This window comes from Oncorhynchus tshawytscha, linkage group LG01 (assembly GCF_018296145.1).
Source record: "Oncorhynchus tshawytscha isolate Ot180627B linkage group LG01, Otsh_v2.0, whole genome shotgun sequence".
Taxonomy (NCBI): Eukaryota; Metazoa; Chordata; class Actinopteri; order Salmoniformes; family Salmonidae; genus Oncorhynchus; species Oncorhynchus tshawytscha.
In genome coordinates this window covers 50,537,031-50,558,784 of record NC_056429.1, presented here as the reverse complement: position 1 = coordinate 50,558,784, position 21,754 = coordinate 50,537,031, and the positions used below count along the sequence as shown (strand labels likewise).

The 21,754-nt window shown below is 41.5% G+C and overlaps 1 protein-coding gene across 3 annotated transcripts in view; it reads left to right on the top strand.

Annotated features, from left to right (window-relative positions):
- Positions 1 to 18,513, top strand: part of pik3ap1 (phosphoinositide-3-kinase adaptor protein 1) — a 33,145-nt gene extending 14,632 nt beyond the window's left edge. For all 3 annotated transcript variants that reach the window (XM_024424143.2, XM_024424150.2, XM_024424160.2), the window contains 11 exons: positions 929 to 1,125; positions 1,324 to 1,510; positions 1,624 to 1,695; positions 3,607 to 3,843; positions 3,951 to 4,013; positions 4,128 to 4,327; positions 4,476 to 4,548; positions 7,950 to 8,117; positions 8,610 to 8,680; positions 10,566 to 10,666; positions 17,767 to 18,513. In XM_024424143.2, coding sequence (XP_024279911.1) covers positions 929 to 1,125; positions 1,324 to 1,510; positions 1,624 to 1,695; positions 3,607 to 3,843; positions 3,951 to 4,013; positions 4,128 to 4,327; positions 4,476 to 4,548; positions 7,950 to 8,117; positions 8,610 to 8,680; positions 10,566 to 10,666; positions 17,767 to 17,881 — 1,484 coding nt within the window. In that variant the 3' untranslated portion in view covers positions 17,882 to 18,513. The remainder of the gene's footprint in view (positions 1 to 928; positions 1,126 to 1,323; positions 1,511 to 1,623; positions 1,696 to 3,606; positions 3,844 to 3,950; positions 4,014 to 4,127; positions 4,328 to 4,475; positions 4,549 to 7,949; positions 8,118 to 8,609; positions 8,681 to 10,565; positions 10,667 to 17,766) is intronic.
- Positions 18,514 to 21,754: the final 3,241 nt, after the last annotated feature.

The window sequence follows — 21,754 nt, the reverse complement described above, 5'->3', positions numbered from 1 at the left end:
CCGTAACCACACCGGCCAGCTGGTCTGCGCATGCTCTGAGGGCGCGGCTGGGGATGCCGTCTGGGCCTGCAGCCTTGCGAGGGTTAACACGTTTAAATGTATTTTATCCCTGATGTCCTTACACAGCTCTCTGGTCTTGGCCATTGTGGAGAGGTTGGAGTCTGTTTGATTGAGTGTGTGGACAGGTGTCTTTTATACAGGTAACCAGTTCAAACAGGTGCAGTTAATACAGGTAATGAGTGGAGAACAGGAGGGCTTCTTAAAGAAAAACTAACAGGTCTGTGAGAGACGGAATTCTTACTGGTTGGTAGGTGATCAAATACTTATGTCATGCAATAAAATGCTAATTAATTACTTAAAAATCATACAATGTGATTTTCTGGATTTTTGTTTTAGATTTCGTCTCTCACAGTTGAAGTGTACCTATGATAAAAATTACAAACCTCTACATGCTTTGTAAGTAGGAAAACCTGCAAAATCAGCAGTGTATCAAATACTTGTTCTCCCCACTGGATATAAATCCATCCTAAAGCAGACAGTTATGGTTATGAAATTGGATAAATGGGACACTTCAAGAAAAATAAGTTGCAAAAATGTGATTTTTTTCATATGACTGATGAATTACCATTCACCTGCTGTAATCATCCACATGTTTTATCTGGCACATCCAAAACTGTTATCTGGATATTCAAAAATGCCATCAAAGGATTTTTTTTAAATCTAAGAGTCCAAGAATCTTATCCCCATTGAGTTACGTTGACATCCAGGGATATGATCCAAGGTCCAAAAGGTCAATACATTCTGTGTTCTAGGTGAATTGGGAACATTTTTTTTTTATCAAGTTCAATTTATATCCTGAAGGTTTTGAGTCTTCAAGAACGTTCATAACAAGTGGAATAGATCACATTTGACTGTTTTTGTCACTCAGATCAGCGAAAGCAGGAGCTTCCCACTCTGCTTCATTTTGCTGCAAAGTATGGGCTGAAGAAGCTTACGACAGTCCTGCTACAGTGTCCAGGTGCCTTGCAGGCCTACAGCGTGATGAATAAGAATGGAGACTACCCAAATACACTGGCAGAGAGGAGCGGCTTCTCTGACCTGAGACAGTTCATGGACGACTTTGTGGTAAGTCCATTGTTAGTATATTCATTCAGTGATGTGTTTATCTTGTATCTCTCTAGTGTGATCTCATTTTTGGGAAATGCTCTGGATTGAACAACAATGATTTCGAATAACAGCCACCGGTAAATCTTATTGTGGTAACTTTGTGAAATCATATCTTTAGTGAAGACTAAGACTATGTGCACGATATCTTGTATGTAGGAGACGGCTGACATGCTGAAGTCTCATATCAAAGAGTCCATCTCGGCTGAAGAAGATGAGGATGTGTACGAGTCCACTTCCAACTCCTCTCGAGATATCATCATGAAATATTCCCTAAACCCTGGGTGCCAAGAAGACATCTATGAGTCAATGATGGGGTTAAGCCCAGACTACATGGAAGACCTATGTATGATTAATTACATGAAGTACCATTTCCCTTTGATGATGATGACGATGATGATGGATTACTATTATCTTTGAATATTTATTTCCCTCAGATTGAATATTTATTTCCCTCAGATGAGGACATGGAGAAGGCATTAGGAGAGTCGCATAACCCAGAAGAAATCATACTTAGAAAATTCTTTCAAGGTAAATTGACAAAATACTAATGGTGGAAACCAATATCGATTATTCAATATGATATTGATATCATTTGATATCGATAAACAGTGCATTTGAAAAGTATTCAGAATCCTTGACTTTTTCCACATTTTGCCTTATTCTAAAATGGATTAAAGTTTTTTCTCCCTCATCAATCTATACACAATGCCCTATAATGACAAAGTAAAAATAGGTTTTTAGACATTTTTGCAAATAAAAAAACTGAAATATCACATTTACGTAGTTATTCAGATTTACTTGTTGTACTTGTTGAAGCACTTTTGACAGAGATTACAACATTGAGTCTTCTTGGGTATGACGCTCCAAGCTTTGCACACCTGTATCAAATCGGGTTCAAGTCCGGGCTCTGGCTAGGCCACTCAAGGACATTCAAAGACTTGTCCCGAAGCCAATTCTGCGTTGTCTTGGCTGTGTGCTTAGGGTCGCTGTCCTGTTGGAAGGTGAACCTTCGCCCCAGTCTGAGGTCCTGAGCAGGTTTTCATCAAGGATCTCTCTGTACTTCGCTCCGTTCATGTTTCCCTTGATCCTCACTAGTCTCCCAATACCTACCGCTGAAAAACATCCACACAGAATTATGCTGCCACCACCATGCTTCAACGTAGGGATGGTGCCAGGTTTCCTCCAGACGTGACGCTTGGCATTCAGGCCAAAGAGTACAATCTTGGTTTCATCAGACCAGAGAATCTTGTTTTTCATGGTCTGAGAGTCCTTTAGGTGCCTTTTGGCAAACTTCAAGCAGGCTGTCATGTGCCTCTTACTGAGGAGTGGCTTCCATCTGGCCACTCTACCATAAAGGCCTGATGGGTGGAGTGCTGCAGAGATGGTTGTCCTTCTGAAAGGTTATCTCATCTAAGAAATTTGGAACCACCAAGATTCTTCCTATAGCTGGCCGCCTGGCCAAACTGAGCAATCAGAGGGAATGGCCTTGGTCAGGGATGTGACAAAGAACCCAATGGTCACTCTGTCAGAGCTCCAGAGTTATCCTAACCTTTCAGAAGGACAACCATCTCTGCAGCACTCCACCAATCAGGCCTTTATGGTAAAGTGGCAAGATGGAAGCCACTCCTCAGTAAAAGGCACATGACAGCCTGCTTGGAGTTTGCCAAAAGGCACATAAAAACTCATACCATGGAGCAACAAGATTCTCTGGTCTGTTGAAACCAAGATTGAATTCTTTGCCCTGAATGGGAAGCATCACATCCGGAGGAAACCTGGCACCATCACTACGGTGAAGCATGATGATGGCAGCATCATGCTGTGGGGATGTTTTTAGCAGCAGAGACTGGGAGACTAGTCAGGATCGAGGGAAAGATGAACGGAGCAAAGTTCAGACAAATCCTTGATGAAAACCTGCTCCAGAGCGCTCAGGACCCCGAAGGTTCACCTTCCTTCAGAGGATCTGCAGAGAAGAATGAAAGAAACTCAGCAAATACAGGTGTGCCAAACTTGTAGCATCATACCCAAGAAGACTCCACTCTGTAATCGCTGCCAAAGGTGCTTCAGCAAAGTACTGTGTTAAGGGTCTGAATATTTAAATGTAAATGTGATATATCCGTTTTAGATTTGTATTAACTTTGCAAAAATCTCTAAAACCTGTTTGTGTTTGTCATTAAGGGTATTGAGTGTAGATTGATGATAGTGTCTGAATATTATCTGAATGCACTATAATTGTCTGCTTATGGGCCCTCAATGTTTGATGGGGTTCTCATTGTCTTTAAACTGGTTGGGTAAGTTGATGTCCCCAGAGCATTCACATCTGGCTCAAGGTGCAATTAACAGTTGTCTAAACTTCACTACAAAATACTGTACTGCATTGTACTGTAATTGGACTTGTGGACGTACTCTTTTTTTTTCACCAAATTGTGTGGCTTTTTTAAGGGAAACCTGATGCAGGTGTGGCCCAAGTTGGGGAGCATACAGCTAATGAAGAGGTGGAAGAACCAGAGGGGTTTGAGGAGGAAGACCCTTACAACATGTGTGCTCAAGATCAAATCTATGACACGGTGGACGAGAATGTGACCTATATCCCAGACATTTTAAACCGTCCACCAGCTCCAATTCCGAGACCTGTAACGTTTTCAGAGCCTGAGGAGTCCAAGACCTACATCTCAAGAGGTACATGACTGAACAGCACAAGTGTTCTCCAAAGCTATTAGCTAGTGCATAAGTCGCCAAACCAGCGGTGTATTTAAGGTCCAGGTGAATGACTATGCTTTTCACAGTGTTTTCGGGAAATGAAGAATCAAATCCGCAGAGGAACCTCAGAGAAGTCCCATCAAACACAGGTACATATCAAATTGAACATCACTTGAGATTTTATTTTCTATGCATTGCACATTGCCCTGAATCACAACTTCTCCACTAATTAGTTAACAATGTATGTGACTCCAAACCTCCAGTGAGGCCTGTGAGTGACAGAGGGGCCACCTCCTCTTCCCATGACCCCTATGCTGGAATGAAGACCCCAGGCCAGAGGCAGCTCATAGCCTTGCAGGAGAAAGTGAAGGTGGGGGTCCTGAGTGTGGATGATGCTGTGCAGGAATTCAAGACCTGGCAGTTGGACCAGGATAGGAGATCTCAGTCTCTGCGCTATCAACAGGTACAGTAGTAGATTATAGTTAATACTCATATCTCTTGGCAGAACACAAGAAACCAATATTTTCTGTGGCCCGGGCCTAGCTTTTGGGTGTACAATGATTATCTGAAATACTACCTCCACGAATTCAGAAAATATTTTTTTGTCACAGGAAAATCTGAAAAGATTACGAGACAGCATTTCCAGACGCCATAAAGAGAGGGAGAAGATTGGGAAGGAGATTGGTAGGCATATTTGGAAACTTTTCTATACTTTGCCTCTACATGTGACAAGAGCATACTGTATTTTATAGGCTACTTCAACTGCAATTACAGTAGCAGTCAAAAGTTTGGACACACCTACTCGTTCCAGGTTTTTTCTTAATTTTTGCTATTTTCTACATTGTAGAATAATAGTGAAGACATCACAACTATGAAATAACACATGGAATAATGTGGTAACCAAAAAAAGTGTTGAACAAATCCAAATATATTTTCTATTTGAAATTCTTCAAAGTAGCCACCCTTTGCCTTGATGACAACTTTGCACATTTCATTTATCAAGCTACTGAAAAGTGTACATTTTTTATTTTAATAGCCTTTCCTCTTTGACTATGCCTACAATTATGTCAGTCCATAAGACAGTATTAGTGGTCACATTTGTTCAGTTGTGTAAAGTACTTAAAAACTTCTTTGGGATCGGTGTCCATTCCACGGGACAGTTGAGGTAACGTAGGCTAATGCAATTAGCATGAGGTTGTAAGTAACAAGAACATTTCCCAGGACATAGATATGTCTGATATTGGCAGAAAGCTTAAATTCTTGTTACTCTAACTGCACTGTCCAATTTACAGTAGCTATTACAGTGAAAGAATACCATGCTATTGTTTGAGGATAGTGCACAATTTTGAACATGAAAAGTTATTAATAAACAAATTAGGCACATTTGGGCAGTCTTGATTGAACAGAAATGCAATGGTTCATTGGATCAGTCTAAAACTGTGCATATACACTGAATCCATCTAGTGGCCAAAATCTAAATTGCATCTGGGCTGGAGTTATACATTATGGCCTTTCTCTTGCATTTCAAAGATGATGGTACAAAAAAAATACAAAGAAGTTAATGTAGCCTTTTGTTGTCCCCAGCACAATGTGCTCCTGTGTAATGATCATGATGTTTAATCAGCTTCTTGATATTCCACACCCGTCAGGTGGATGGATTATCTTGGCAAATTAAAATTGCTCACTAACAGGGATGTAAACTAATTTGTGCAACATTTTTTTGAGAAATAAGCTTTCCGTGCATATGGAAATATTTTATGCATATGGGTTCTTTTATTTCCCAAACCAGAAGCCGTTGATTGATGGCAGCATTTGCGCAAACTGAAAGCGCAAACCACTGCTTTTAACCAGGGCAAGGTGACCGGAAACATGACCCAATACAAACAGTGTAGCTATTCCCTCCGCAAGGCAATCAAACAAGTATCAGTATAGAGACAAAGTAGAGTCGCAATTCAACGGCTCAGACACAAGAGGTATGTGGCAGGGTCTACAGTCAATCACGGATTACAAAAAGAAAACCAGCCCCGTCGCGGATGTCTTGCTCCCAGACAGACGAAATAACTTTTTTGCTCGCTTTGAGGACAATACAGTGCCACTGACACGGCCCGCTACCAAAACCTGCAGGCTCTCCTTCACTGCAGCCAAGGTGAGTAAAACATTTAAACGTGTTAACCCTCGCAAGGCTGCAGGCCCAGACGGCATCCCCAGCCGCGTCCTCAGAGCATGCACAGACCAGCTGGCTGGTGTGTTTACGGACATATTCAATCAATTCTTATCCCAGTCTGCTGTTCCCACATGCTTCAAGAGGGCCACCATTGTTCCTGTTCCCAAGAAAGCTAAGGTAACTGAGCTAAACGACTACCGCCCCATAGCACTCACTTCCGTCATCATGAAGTGCTTTGAGAGACTAGTCAAGGACCATATCACCTCCACCCTACCTGACACCCTAGACTCACTCCAAGTTGCTTACTGCCCCAATAGTTCCACAGACGACGCAATTGCAACCACACTGCACACTGTCCTAATCCACCTGGACAAGAGGAATACCTATGTGAGAATGCTGTTCATCGACTACAGCTCAGCATTTAACACCATAGTACCCTCCAAACTCGTCATCAAGCTCGAGACCCCGGGTCTCGACCCAGCCCTGTACAACTGGGTACTGGACTTCCTGACGGGCCGCCCCCAGGTGGTGAGGGTAGGTAACAACATCTCCACCCCGCTGATCCTCAACACTGGGGCCCCACAAGGGTGCGTTCTGAGCCCTTTCCTGTACTCCCTGTTCACCCACGACTGCGTGGCCATGCACGCCTCCAACTCAATCATCAAGTTTGCGGACGACACTACAGTGGTAGGCTTGATTACCAACGATGACGAGAGGGCCCACAGGGAGGAGGTGAGGGCCCTCGGAATGTGGTGTCAGGAAAATAACCTCACACTCAACGTCAACAAAACAATTGAGATGATTTTGGACATCAGAAAACAGCAGAGGGAGCACCCCCCTATCCACATCGACGGGACAGTAGTGGAGAGGGTAGTAAAGTTTCAAGTTCCTCGGCGTACACATCACGGACAAACTGAATTGGTCCACCCACACAGACAGCATTGTGAAGAAGGCGCAGGCGCAGAAATTCGGCTTGTCACCAAAAGCACTCACAAACTTCTACAGATGCACAATTGAGAGCATCCTGTTGGGCTGTATCACCGCCTGTTACAGCAACTGCTCCGCCCACAACCGTTAAGTCTCTCCAGAGAGTAGTGAGGTCTGCACAACGCATCACCGGGGGCAAACTACCTGCCCTCTAGGACACCTACACCACCCGATGTCACAGGAAGGCCATAAAGATCAAGGACAACAACCACCCGAGCCACTGTCTGTTCACCCCGCTATCATCCAGAAGGCGAGGCCAGTTCAGGTACATCAAAGCAGGGACCGAGAGACTGAAAAACAGCTTCTATCTCAAGGCTATCAGACTGATAAACAGCCACCATTAACATTGAGTGGCTGCTGCCAACATACTGACTCAACTCCAGTCACTTTAATAATGTAAAAATGTATGAAAAAATGTATCACTAGCCACTTTAAACAATGCCTCTTCATATAATATTTACGTACCCTACACTACTCATCTCATATGTATATACTGTACTCGATACCATCTACTGCATCTTGCCTATGCCGTTCTGTACCATTCTCATTCATATATTTTTATTTACATATTCTTCATTCCTTTACACTTGTGTGTATAAGGTAGTTGTTGTGAAATTGTTAGGTTAGATTACTTGTTGGTTATTACTGCAATGTCGGAACTGGAAGCACAAGCATTTCACTACACTCGCATTAACATCTGCTAACCATGTGTATGTGACAAATAACATTTGATTGATTGATTGATTTCAGCTCGTGAAACATGAGACCAACATGTTGCGTTTATATTTTTGTCCAATATAAAATCATGATAATGTTACAGTAAAACACTTAAATGGAAATACTTTGGAACATATACTGTATGCACTGTATATATGACATTTAGCTTATTGTTGATGATTGATGCTTATTGTTGATCTTTCCTCTTCCCTGTGAGGTCTGGAGATAAGCGCCCCTTTGCAGAGGAACATTAACTGGGGCTCGAACATGGCTGTGGAGTGTTCTGTGTATGAACCTGCCCCACAGGTCATGACCGAAACCCCTCCTGTGGCCCAGCCAATCCAGAGAAGCACTTGGAAGACTGGCAGTACCTCCAGCACATCCAGTGAGTCTTATCTGTCATTTTCATGTCACTATGATCCTTACGTCAGGATGGCAGTCAAAAATGACAGCTGATGTAGTTTTGATGTTGGATATATTTCAAAATGATGATGTTAGCGTGGATTGTCTTGATCAATAATCTGTTTTAGTAGAAAGATTATTTTATAAGAACTTACTTTTCTTCGCAGAGGTGATGAAATCTGCAACACGCGGTCATTTGTTGTGCTGATCAACTCTGATTATTTCCATATCATCTATGGTCATTATGTCTAAAAGATTAGACCCGTAGCTGCAGTTCTCTCCCCATTATTGTTGCTTTACTCAGCTACTCTCTCTGAGTCGCCTTCATCTGTAGCTATTAATGTGCGCTTAAGCCTACTGGGGGGGGGGGGTTCATTTCATCCTACTGCAGGCTCTTAACTCTTCAAGAAATTGTTTCACATTTACTTGTCGTATTTCTTTCCTGAGCGTATAGTTTTGACTTTTACTTTCTCAGGTAGTGGCAGTAACAGACTCAGCACACATAGTAACATGAGCTACAGCAGTGGAACTGAGCCTGAGTTTGAGGTAAGGCCAAATTGTCCTTCAAAGACCAGTCTTTGTCTTTGTGAATACATGGCTTAGTCAACAAAGCTAAATAGCTTATCCTTATTCCTACATGTAGTTGCTGAGAGACATTAAATCCAATTGATCAAATCACTGCAAAAAGCGTTATGTTATAAACACCTTTGTAATTGATCTAAAGCATCTTGATATTTAAAAATCATACTTAGGAAGGCACCATGTACAGTCGTGGTCAAAAGTTTTGAGAATGACACAAAAATGTATTTTCGCAAACTCTGCTGCCTCAATTTGTATGATGGCAATTTGCATATACTCCAGAATGTTATGAAGAGTGATCAGATGAATTGCAATTAATTGCAAAGTCCCTCTTTGCCATGCAAATGAACTGAATCCCCCCAAAAACATTTCCACTGCATTCCAGCCCTGCTACAAAAGGACCAGCTGACATCATGTCAGTGATTCTCTCGTTAACACAGGTGTGAATGTTGACGAGGACAAGGCTGGAGAGCACTCTGTCATGCTGATTGAGTTTGAATAACAGACTGGAAGCTTCAAAAGGCGGGTGGTGCTTGGAATCATTGTTCTTCCTCTGTCAACCATGGTTACCTGCAAGGAAACACGTGCCGTCATCATTGATTTGCACAAAAAGGGCTTCACAGGCAAGGATATTGCTGCCAGTAAGATTGCACCTAAATCAACCATTTATCAGATCATCAAGAACTTCAAGGAGAGTGGTTCAATTGTTGTGAAGAAGGCTTTAGGGCCCCAAGAAAGTCCAGCTAGCACCAGGACCGTCTCCTAAAGTTGATTCAGCTGCGGGATCGGGGCACCATCAGTACAGAGCTTGCTCAGGAATGGCAGCAGGCAGGTGTGAGTGCATCTGCACACACAGACAGGCGAAGACCTTTGCAGGATGGCCTGGTGTCAAGAAGGGCAGCAAAGAAGCCACTTCTCTCCAGGAAAAACCTCAGGGACAGACTGATATTCTGCAAAAGGTACAGGGATTGGACTGCTGAGGCCTGGGGTAAAGTAATTTTCTCTGATGAATCCCCTTTCCGATTGTTTGGGGCATCCAGATAAAAGCTTGTCCGGAGAAGACAAGATGAGCTCTACCATCAGTCCTGTGTCATGCCAACAGTAAAGCATCCTGAGACCATTCATGTGTGGGGATGCTTCTCAGCCAAGGGAGTGGGCTCACTCACAATTTTGACTAAGAACACAGCCATGAATAAAGAATGGTACCAACACATTCTCTGAGAGCAACTTCTCCCAACACTCCAGGAACAGTTTGGTGACGAACAATACCTTTTCCAGCATGATGGAGCACCTTGCCATAAGGCAAAAGTGATAACTAAGTGGCTTGGGGAAGAAATCATCGATATTTTGGGTCCATGGCCAGGAAACCTCCCAGACCTTTATCCCATTGAGAACTTGTGTTCAATCCTCAAGATGTGGGTGGACAAACAAAAATCCGCAAATTCTGACAAACTCCAAGCATTGATTATGCAAGAATGGGCTGCCATCAGTCAGGATGTGGCCCAGAAGTTAATTAACAGCAGCCAGGGCGGTTTGCAGAGGTATTGAAAAAGAAGGGTCAACACTGCAAATATTGACTCTTTGCATCAACTTTATGTGATTGTCAATAAAAGCCTTTGACACTTATGAAATGCTTGTAATTATACTTCAGTATTCCATAGTAACATCTGACAAAAAATATATAAAGACACTGAAGCAGAAAACTTTGTGAAAATTTATATTTGTGTCATTCTCAAAACTTTTGGCCATGACTGTACTCTTGTCAATATATTTACAATGTTCTCTGTCAATGTCGCTTTTGTCGATAACCTGATTATTAATTATGCTGTATATTGATTTGATCCATGGAAAGGACACAGTTGACTTCATCCCTCTTCCTCCACGACCCCCAAGGATCGCTGAGTCCGCACCTCTACTTCCTCCCCCCAGAATCCCACCACGACTCCCTGACCGGTAAGCCCACTCTCTGGAGAAGAGAGGCCCTTTCATACATTCCTGTGTCAGGATCACAGACACTTCATGCAACTTGATTACAGAATGTAATTGCATGTTATGCAACATGGAATTACAGAAAGGCAATATTGCAGGAGTTAAAAGTAGAATCAGTAATATTATACCTTTATTTAACTAGACAAGTCAATTAAGAACAATTTTTTTATTTACAATGACAGTCTAGGAACAGTGGGTTAACTGCTTTGTTCGGGAGCAGAACAACAGATTTTCACCTTGTCAGCTCAGGGATTTGATCTAGCAACCTTTTGGTTACTGGCCCAACCCTCTAACCACTAGGCTACCTACCACCCCATCATCACAAACAGCAGAGTGACTTCCTGGAGTGGGACATTCTATTCTTTGTGAGAAGGTGTTAAAGTTCACAGCTAGCCATTGTTATGTGAATGAGAGCTGAAAAGTACCCAAGGCCTAGCCTTGGCTCCAAGTTAGAGCAGTTCCGCCAGAGCCATGGCCCAGTGAGACAACAAGAAGCCTGAGCCTGAATAAAACACTGGGGTAGACAGAAATTCACCATCATAGTACTACATCAATATGAGTATTACGGCGGTATAGAATCACAAATGGTCTAATATTGCAGTATAACAACCAATGTTACAATATTACAATGGGATGTATTAATGTTGTAGTCTAGATAGCAGCTCAACAAAAATTTCACCACAACTTACTGTATATTAGGCTACTCATAGAAAGCTTTTATTGTCTAGTTTTATGTTCACTGTATTCATATGAACATTTGGTTCATAAGGCCTTGGTCCATGGTCTCACGTCAGATTCCGTCACTCCTCCGTAAAGCTCGTCCCTAAGCCGATCTGTCTTGTAGGACATGGAGCTCAAACTCAAACTGACATTCAAAAGATGAAAGAACAGTACAAAATGTAACAATATCACCGTGCCCTCAAATGACTTTCCAAGAAATAGGCAGAATAACTAGCTAGCTAAATTGTTACAAACGTTGTGACAGTGATTTAGTAGTTTACAACTGTGAGAAAATAAAAACAAACCGGTGGCCATCTCCTGCACAAATTCTGTGCTTGGACGTTGGCTGTGTAGCTAACTGTTGTAACTAGCTAGCTTACTGACATAGTTAGCTAATTTGTTATCTCTTTCTTTACTAACACAAAAAGCTCGCTTAGCCTGTTTACCTCTTTAGAACCAAATATAATTCCAGAATGCTGCTGTACATTACTGAGAATATTCAAGCTAAAGCTAATTTTCTCAAACATTTCAAACAGACATAGCTCAAAAACAAAGATAAATGACAATTTAACTTGGTATTAAACAGCACAGCCTCTTCTTTAACAGGACACCATTCATGTCAATAGAAATAACACTAATTTTGTCTTCCATTGTGTAAAGACGCAATCAAAAAACAATTAACACTCAACACAACAAAAAAAAACTAGAGTATTTCAATTGAAGTAAATTTGACTAAATTACTCACTGAAGTATCATACCAAGTATAATATGCTATACTTATAATAAATAAAATAAAATAATTATCCAAAATGTGACCAGAAAGTATATTCAGAAAGTATTTCAAAACCCACACAAAGTAGGCTATTTGATTGACAACAATTCTTACTTCTGTAACAATGTAAAAATGTAAACAACTATTCAGAGACTATTTCAAAATGTAGGTAAACTCTCAATAAGATTTAGTACAGAGCAGGTCTGACACAAAATGTAGAAAGAGTAGCCTACTTTGACAACAATTCAGTGGATACAGCAAGTATTAGATAGAGACCGATAAAGAGAGAAGATACAAAACACAACTGTTCAAAGGTAATAAAAGATTAAATTCAAATTTCACACTGTCACTGTAGTGTTTCCCTTTAGCCCACAACATGTCATGGAACTTCTGAAAGCATGAAAAGTAGCACAGAACACGTAGAGCACCCAAAGGAGGTTTCTATACCCACTCTTTGCCCTGCATCCATTTGGGATGCACACCACACAACCTCTCTTGCGACCTTCAAACTTCACCTGCTTTCAAATTAGTTACAACTCGGTCCACATGCCTTGGTGCCACACTCTTGGCTCCCCTCTTCCTACCACTGTAGCCATATCCCAAAGTGAATGCCCAAGCTGCATTTTTAATACCTTCATGGACCAGCACCTGCAGTTTCTGGGAAGGGGCCTTTGCAGGGTCCACCACACAATGCATTTATGATGGCAATATTGAGCATCCACAAACACATACTTCCACCATTGTGCACCCAACATTGTAATAGCTCAATAGCTCCTCAAGCTCTGGAAAAGATATTCAGTTGAAGTCGGAAGTTTACATACACCTTAACCAAATGCATTTAAACTCAGTTTTTCACAATTCCCGACATTTAAACCGAGTAAAAATTCCCTGTCTTAGGTCAGTTAGGATCACCACTTTATTTTAAGAATGTGAAATGTCAGAATAATAGTAGAGAGAATGATTTAATTCAGCTCTTATTTCATTCATCACATTCCCAGTGGGTCAGAAGTTTACAGACACTCAATTGGTATTTGGTAGCATTGCCTTTAAATTGTTTAACTTGGGTCAAACATTTCGGGTAGCATTCCACAAGCTTCCCACAAGAAGTTGGGTGAATTTTGGCCCATTCCTCCTGACAGTCAGGTTTGTAGGCCTCCTTCCTCGCACACGCCTTTTCGGGTTCTGCCCACAAATTTTCTATGGGATTGAGATCATGGCTTTGTGACGGCCACTCCAATACCTTGACCTTGTTGTCCTTAAGACATTTTGCCACAACTTTGGACGTATGCTTGGGGTCATTGTCCATTTGGAAGACCCATTTGCGACCAGGCTTTAACTTCCTGACTGATGTCTTGAGATGTTGCTTCAATATATACACATAATTTTCCTGCCTTATGACGCCATCTATTTTGTGAAGTGCACCAGTACCTCCTGCAGCAAAGCACTCCCACAACTTGATGCTGCCACCCCCGTGCTGCAAGTCTCCCCCTTTTTCCTCCAAACATAACAATGGTCATTATAGCCAAGCAGTTCTGTTTTTGTTTCATCAGACCAGAGGACATTGCTCCAAAAAGTACGATCTTTGTCCCCATGTGCAGATGCAAACCATAGTCTGGCTTTTTTATGGCGGTTTTGGAGCAGTGGCTTCTTCCTTGCTGAGCGGCCTTTCAGGTTATGTCGATATAGGACGCGTTTTACTGTGGATATAGATACTTTTGTACCTGTTTCCTGCAGCATCTTCACAAGGTCTTTTGCTGTTGTTCTGGGATCGATTTGCACTTTTCACATCAAAGTACTTTCATCTCTAAGAGACAGAACGTGTCTCCTTCCTGAGCAGTATGACGCTGCATGGTCCCATGGTGTTTATACTTGCGTACTATTGTTTGTACAGATGAACGTAGTACCTTCAGGCGTTTTGAAATTGCTCCCAAGGATGAACCAGACTTGTGGAGGTTGAGACCTGTTGAGATAATGCCAAGAGTGTGCAAAAATGTCAACAAGGCAAAGGGTGGCTCCTTTGAAGAATTTCAAATATAAAATGTATTTTCATTTGTTTAAACACTTTTTTTGTTACTACATGATTCCATATGTGTTATTTCATAGTTTTGATGTCTTCACTATTATTCTACAATGTAGAAAATAGTACAAATTAAGAAAACCCCTTGAATGAGTAGGTGTGTCCAAACTTCTGACTGGTACTGTAGTTAGTGGAGTTACAAACAAACTATACAAAACAAGTGAAATGTCTTACCTGTGATTCTATGTTTTCCACACACATAACTAGCTACGTGTAGCCTTCCTACTTTGACACAACTGGGTCCCACATTTCCAATGTTGAATAGCTTGAAGTCACAAGGCTGTTCTCACAGGCTCTATGTCCCTACGTGGGAGCATTGCGATCCATAGGTCAAGATTTTTGACCTGGTTACATGTACATTGAACGACACAGCAGCTTTCTGACACATTTTGTTTTATTTCTTTATAACAAAAAAATGACGATGAAGTTGACTTTTCACGCTGTGGGTTTAAAGGAAAGAATGTTTGTTTTCCTGAATTTTGTTGGCCTGGTCTAAATCAAATCAAATCAAATTGTGCTGAATACAACAGGTAGACCTTACAGTGAAATGCTTACTTACGAGCCCCTGACCAACAGTGCAGTTTCAAAAAATATGAATAGAAATAAGAGATAAAAGTAACAAGTAATTAAAGTGCAGCAGTAAAAAATAACAATATATACAGGGGGGTGCCAGTATAGAGTCAATGTGCGGGAGCACCGGTTAGTTGAGGTAGTATGTAGGTAGAGTTGATTAATGTGACAATGCATAGATGACAACAGAGAGTGGCAGTGGTGTGGAGAGGGGAGGGGGTGCAATGCAAATAGTCCGGGTAGCCATTTGACTAGATGTTCAGGAGTCTTATGGCTTGGGGGATAGAAGCTGTTTTTGAAGCCTCTTGGACCTAGACCTGCCACTCCGGTACTGCTTGCTGTGCTGTAGCAGAGAGAACAGTCTATGACTAGGGTGGCTGGAGACCAGGGCCTTCCTCTGACACTGCCTGGTATAGAGGTCCTGTATGGGTGGAAGCTTGGCCCCAGTGATGTACTGTGCCAAGCAGCTGCTGCAGCTGTAGAACCTTTCTGAGGACCTGAAAACTCATGTCAAATCTTTTCAGTCTCCTGAGGGGGAATAGATTTTGTCATGCCCGCTTCACGACTGTCTTGGTGTGCTTGGACCATGTTAGTTTGTTGGTGATGTGGACACCAAGGAACTTGAAGCTCTCAAACTGCTCCACTACAGTCCCATCGATGAGAATGGGGGCATGCTTGGTCCTCTTTTTCTCTTAGTCCAGTCATCTCCTTTGTCTTGATCACATTGAGGGAGAGGTTGTTGTCCTGGCACCACACAGCCCGGTCTCTGACTTCCTCCCTATAGGCTGTCTCGTTGTTGTCGGTGATCAGTTGTTGTCGGCTGTGTCATCTGCAAATTTAATGATGGTGTTGGAGTCGTGCCTTGCCGTGCAGTCATGAGTGAACAGGAAGTACAGGAGGGGGCTGAGCATGCACACCTGAGTGGCCACTGTGTTGAGGATCAGCGTGGCGGATGTGGTGTTACCTACCCTTACCACCTGAGGGAGGCCTGTCAGGAAGTCCAGGATCCAGTTGTAGAGGGAGGTGTTTAGTCCCAGGGTCCTTAGCTTATTGATGAGATTTGAGGGCACTATGGTGTTGAACGCTGAGCTGTAGTCAATGAATAGCATTCTCACATAGGTGTTCCCGGGGCGGCAGGGTAGCCTAGTGGTTAGAGCGTTGGACTAGTAACCGAAAGGTTTCATGTTCAAATCCCCGAGCTGACAAGGTACAAATCTGTCATTCTGCCCCTGAACAGGCAGTCAACCCACTGTTCCTAGGCTGTCATTGAAATAAGAATTTGTTCTTAACTGACTTGCCTAGTTAAATAAAGATAAAATAAATTTTTAAAAATTAGTGTAGAAGTAGTTTAGCTCATTCTGTAGGCTCGTGTCACTAGGCAGCTCGCGGCTGTGCTTCCCTTTGTAGTCTGTAATGGTTTACAGGCCCTGCCACATCTGACGAGCATCAGAGCCAGTGTGTAGTATGACTCGATCTTAGTCCTGTATTGACGCTTTGCCTGTTTGATGGTTTTTCGGAGTGCGTAGGGGGATTTCTTTTAATCTTCCGGGTTAGAGTCCCACTCCTTGAAAGTGGCAGCTCTAACCTTTAGCTCAGTGCGGATGTTGCCTGTAATCCATGGCTTCTGGTTGGGGTATGTACATATGGTCACGGTGGGGACGAAGTCATCGATGTACTTATTGATGAAGCCAATGACAGATGTGATGTACTCCTCAATGCCATTGGAGGAATCCCGGAACATATTCTAGTCTGTGCTTGCAAAACAGTCCGGTAGCTTAGCATCTGCTTCATCTGACTACTTTTTATTGATCTAGTCACTGGTGCTTCCTGCTTTAGTTTTTGCTTGTAAACAGGAATTAGGAGGATGGAATTATGGTCAAATTTTCCAAATGGAGGGAGAGGGAGAGCTTTGTATGCATCTCTGTGTGTGGCGTATAGGTGGTCCAGAGTTCTTTTACCTCAAGTTGCACATTTAACATGCTGATAGAAATGTGTTAAAACTGATTTAAGTTTCCCTGTATTAAAGTCCCCACCTACTAGGAGTGCCGCCCCTGGGTGAGCGTTTTCTTGTTTGCTTATGGCGGAAATACAGCTCCTTCAATGCTGTCTTAGTGCCAGCCTCTGACTGTGGTGTTCTAGTGGAATGCCTTATTATCACCTGAATATTGACTCGGAGTAGCAGAACTACTTTCGAGCTATCCCTTTACCCTTTGCAATATAGGAGACAGATCAGTGCAGGCGGAATTGACGCGCTATCTGACGTAAGACAATGGCCTTGGTCATAATGCAGTTTGAATGTCTATGAGCAGTTATTAGCGCCCAATTTCTCCATTGTAATGCATTTCTCATAAGGAGTTAAATATGTATTATGAACAGGGTATTCATATGCAGTGTTACCATTTATTCTCCTTACTTGTAATGAAACTGGTCTGGGTATATTTCTGTTGATAGTTCTGTGAATTTTGCATCTCAAACTAAATTATTTGGGTAATCCGAGTTGATGTGCATTTTAAACTGCCAACCACAAAACCAACCCGACCCTAATTAATTGCCAAAGAACTGCCCTCGTGGGTCTTTAATGACCTAGATGTAAGTTTAACTGTGTCATAGGCTATATGTTGAAATGTAAAAAAAAAAAAAAAAAACATGTCCAGTTACTGCAGCTGACATTATGACTGTTTTTAAAAAGATGATTATAGAGCTGAGACTTACTGGACTAACTGTGAAACAGACAATCAGCTATAAGGGGCTCTACAGACTGACACCTCTACAACACCTTGGCTATTTTAATAATTCCCCTGAGAGACACACTCCTTTATGACTGAAAATACTGTGTGACTCACACGAATACACTCTGCATTGCTTAGTCTCTGTTAAATTTGTCATGCCAAGTGTAACAACCATGTTATCTGTTTTACATTTTAGGGCCTCAGAGAGTTTGTTGCTGGAGCATTACACATCATGCCCCTCTCGAGCACTTCCTAAAACACCAACTCAGAGGACCACCTTTCCCCCTCCCATACCCCGGAGAACACGGTGACGCACATCTCTGCTGAAATCTGTTCCAAAGTATTCCCATGCATAATAGAGAGATATACCCAATGTGATCGTGTACACATGTCAACAGGGTTAGAAAAGATTATGTTTTAGTCAATTATTATATCTGTTTGGGCTTCTTGTGGTCAATTTGCAGTCTATAAATGATGTGTAACTATGTTCCGGCCCCCTGCTCAGTAAATCTAGTTGATGATTGCTGATTTACATGAACATTAGCATACATAAAGGTTTGAGTGTGTAGAACAGAAGCACATAGAACATGATCATCAAGTCAGTCAATTCAGGAAGTAAACTGAAATTCCAATTTAAATGGCCAATCTTGCATTCAAACAACAAAGCACACTTTTTAGGTGAACCGCTGAGAGATGGGCCTGTAGAAATGTAATTAAAAAAAGGGAAAACATTTTTAATGACTTCTTAATAAAATAAAAATAAGTTATTCATTTCATAAGTTTTTCATTGTTTAGAATTTTCGATTTCAATCATTTTCAGAATTGACTGACTTGAATTCTGACCCCAACCCTACTGTACATGGATCTTGTAATAACTGCATGCGTTAGAATTGTAAAGGGTTTTCAACAAAGTGATCAAATAAAGATTGTGTTTGTTTATCAAGCTTGTGCACGCGTACTACTGTATTATACAACCGATCACACGATGAAGTTTGATTTTACAAATGCAAATTTTAAACATTCATGTAATCTGTTTTAAAATTAATGTGTTGAGTTCAGTGGTGATTTTAGCGTGTAAATCTTGGTGTGTCAAAAAAAAACATGTTTTTTTTAGATGCATGCCAACAAACCCACAACCCAACACTAAACAATTCATTAATTGCACTATAACGCTGACAAACGGTGCCCACAAACTGTTAGGGTCTACATAAAGCTGTCCCAACACCTTACCACTGCTACATCTGGCTATCAGCGGAGCCTTGTCTGGCAGTGAAACAGTTCCTTCAGCCTCATTTACTGGCTTTAAAAAAAACATAGCTGGTATGGCTGACTTGCTAAAACAAATGTGGTTTCTACTGACAATTGAGATGTACAAACTATGGCATAAGGGAACGACGACTGGATAAGAGGCAATCCGTATTTTGATTAAGACATTAATGAGCGAGGTAGGAAGGACGTAGTCAATATAACTATTTGTTCAATAAAATAGGTATATGAAAGTTCTAACAATATTCAATGATTACGTTTCTCTTAAACAGGCTATAGGCTACATGTGCACCATCAAGCAGGCGAAATTAGTAACATGGGTTACTAACAGCTTACTACACAACATACGTTTAATATTACTTTCTTAGCTACAGTATACATATCTCCCTGGCATATTACATAATTTATGCAGCAGCATGCAATACATGTTTGGACTCACCTTGTTGTCCTGTGCTCACTTGAACAGGAAGGTGGTCTGGCATTCTCTGCATTTATGGTGCTTTCAAGCTAACTGGGAACTCGGAAAAAAACAAGGTTGAATCATGATGACCTCAGGGATCTTCAGGTCGGAGCTAGGAAGAGGCCCGAGTTCCAAACTCACAATTCCTATTTGGATGACCGTTCAAAACATATTTTCCCAGTCAGAGCTAGTTTTTTTTCCAGAGTTCCCAGTTGTCTTGAACTCACTGTAATCAGATTTCCAATTCTGAGTTTCCAGTTGTTTTGAGCTCGGCAAAAGTCATGCTGGATAGACACCATGGCCAATGTTGAATGTTTACCCTTTTAAGCTTGGAAAAGAGACCATTAAACCCAGACTTGGGACCACACACCCACTCCAATGAATAGCAGGCTAGTGATTGCTTTGCAATGCTTGCAGTTAGCCAATGATTCCTTCCAAACCACTCATTGTTGAATTTGCGATTTCCAACTTGTTGCGTAATGTTTCTGTCCAATGGCCGAAGAGCACCGGTACGTTTTATCTATAATTTCTCTTTATTATTTATCTTCATGTGACAAGGATTAAAAATGATTTGCCAGTAGATTGTCAACGTGATTCATGATGATTTTGAAAGTATGACGTTGGAATGATGAGTCCAATCAATGTTGCTGTAGATATAACTTAATTTGACTTCCTTTTATCTGTGGCCAATGACCTTGAGCCTTCTTGGATAGGCACTTCTAATGTAACTCTATGGCAGCATCCAAGCTTGAATGTTCGAGCTCTACCCTTAGATTTGGCGGTGACGTAGTGTCCCCATGAGTGACAGAACACTAAGCCAATCACGACAGAACTAGAGAACATTACCAACCCCTACGCTCAGTATTTTCCGATGGCTGCCCCACCACCACAGAAAGTACTGAGCTAGGCTGTAACACCTACATTTTGGAGCTGCCTTACTCAAAAAAGCAAAAAAGAGACCATGTTTGTTTTCGGCTTTATTATTATTATTATTTTTATCTAGAAAGGTGGGGCTCAAAACAGAACCCCACCTGCCCAGCATGACGGGTCGCTACTGGTTGCGTTAATGTTTGGAGTGTACTGCAATATGAACATTCATTTCCTAGACAAGCATTTTACACTGCACACTGTACATACTGTATGGTACAATATCAGCCACTTGGTGGCACTCTGTGCATGAGATACACTGTTTTGTTTGCTGATGTTTGGCATGCTAGGCTATATTTCAAAATATTTCATTACTTCTATATGTTATAATATATACAATATGAAATATCATGTGTTTATTGTCTGTTGCTTTGATGTTTAGTGTCATTGTCAACCTGCACAGCACAACACATTATTGTTCGCTTACATTTATGTGTATTTCATACAGCAAGTACCATATATAGCTTTACTGACAAGCCCAAGACAGATCCAAAAGGCTACTCTTATGGTGTATTAATTTCTGACATTTGCACCTGTTGCTGAGTCACTATACACAGTGGTCAGAAATACAATTGAACTTCACCAAACGTACAACCACCTCATACGCTGCAATTGATCAAATGCATTAAATTAATCTTACATGAATTTCCTATTTGACAATAATGTATTTAATTAAATGATCCATCAATATTCTAAGGATCATAAATGTGTAAGAATCCTGTAATGTAAGAGTTTTGAAGATATCCCATTATATGACAATGAGTCCTGAAGCCACCTCCCTCCCTTTGCCTGTCCTCAAGGAGGGAAATACGCATGTAGCCTATGAGCAAGGAGTGAGGTACAGTGCGTTGTCGGGGTGATTGGTGGGTGCTGTGTAGCTCACTGTCCTGACTGTACATTGTAGCACATACCTCTTTGCCGTGTGTGGGAGCGATATTTGATAAACAACACTGGATTGCAACAAAGGTAAACGTTTGCCATTTTATTGTCTCTTACTTTATTTGCACGTCAGAATCTGTAAATAGCCTACAAAAGCCAATTTGCATCATGCCCATGTTGGATAATTTCACCCCCTTGGCAACAAATGCCCTGACAAATTTGTGTTTGATTCTGTGGCACGAGGGACTTGCGGTAATGTCTCGAGTGTTTGATTGTAATTCTAATATTAGCTATTACCTACATTGGTGGGCTTTTATTGGATTCCAAGTGGGACCAAAATGGCCTGGGACTTTGTCTTCAGACGGCAGTACAGTCGTTGTGTTGAAGCTATACTGCAGTAAAGACACATCCATTTGATATCTGCAACCATACACACGACCGCTGCTCATCCTTGTGTCGCACTAGACTAGACACTAGTCTATAGTTTTGTAAAATTAAGTATTCCAAATCATGGAACGAAATTACGTAACGTTTATTATTGTCATGGAACGCTCTTTGCATGTTTTATCTGGTTACAAAAAGACAATAGTCTACTATTGGCCTACTGCACATTGAACAACATCACTTGAACTCTTTCTTAGTTTCCTCTTAA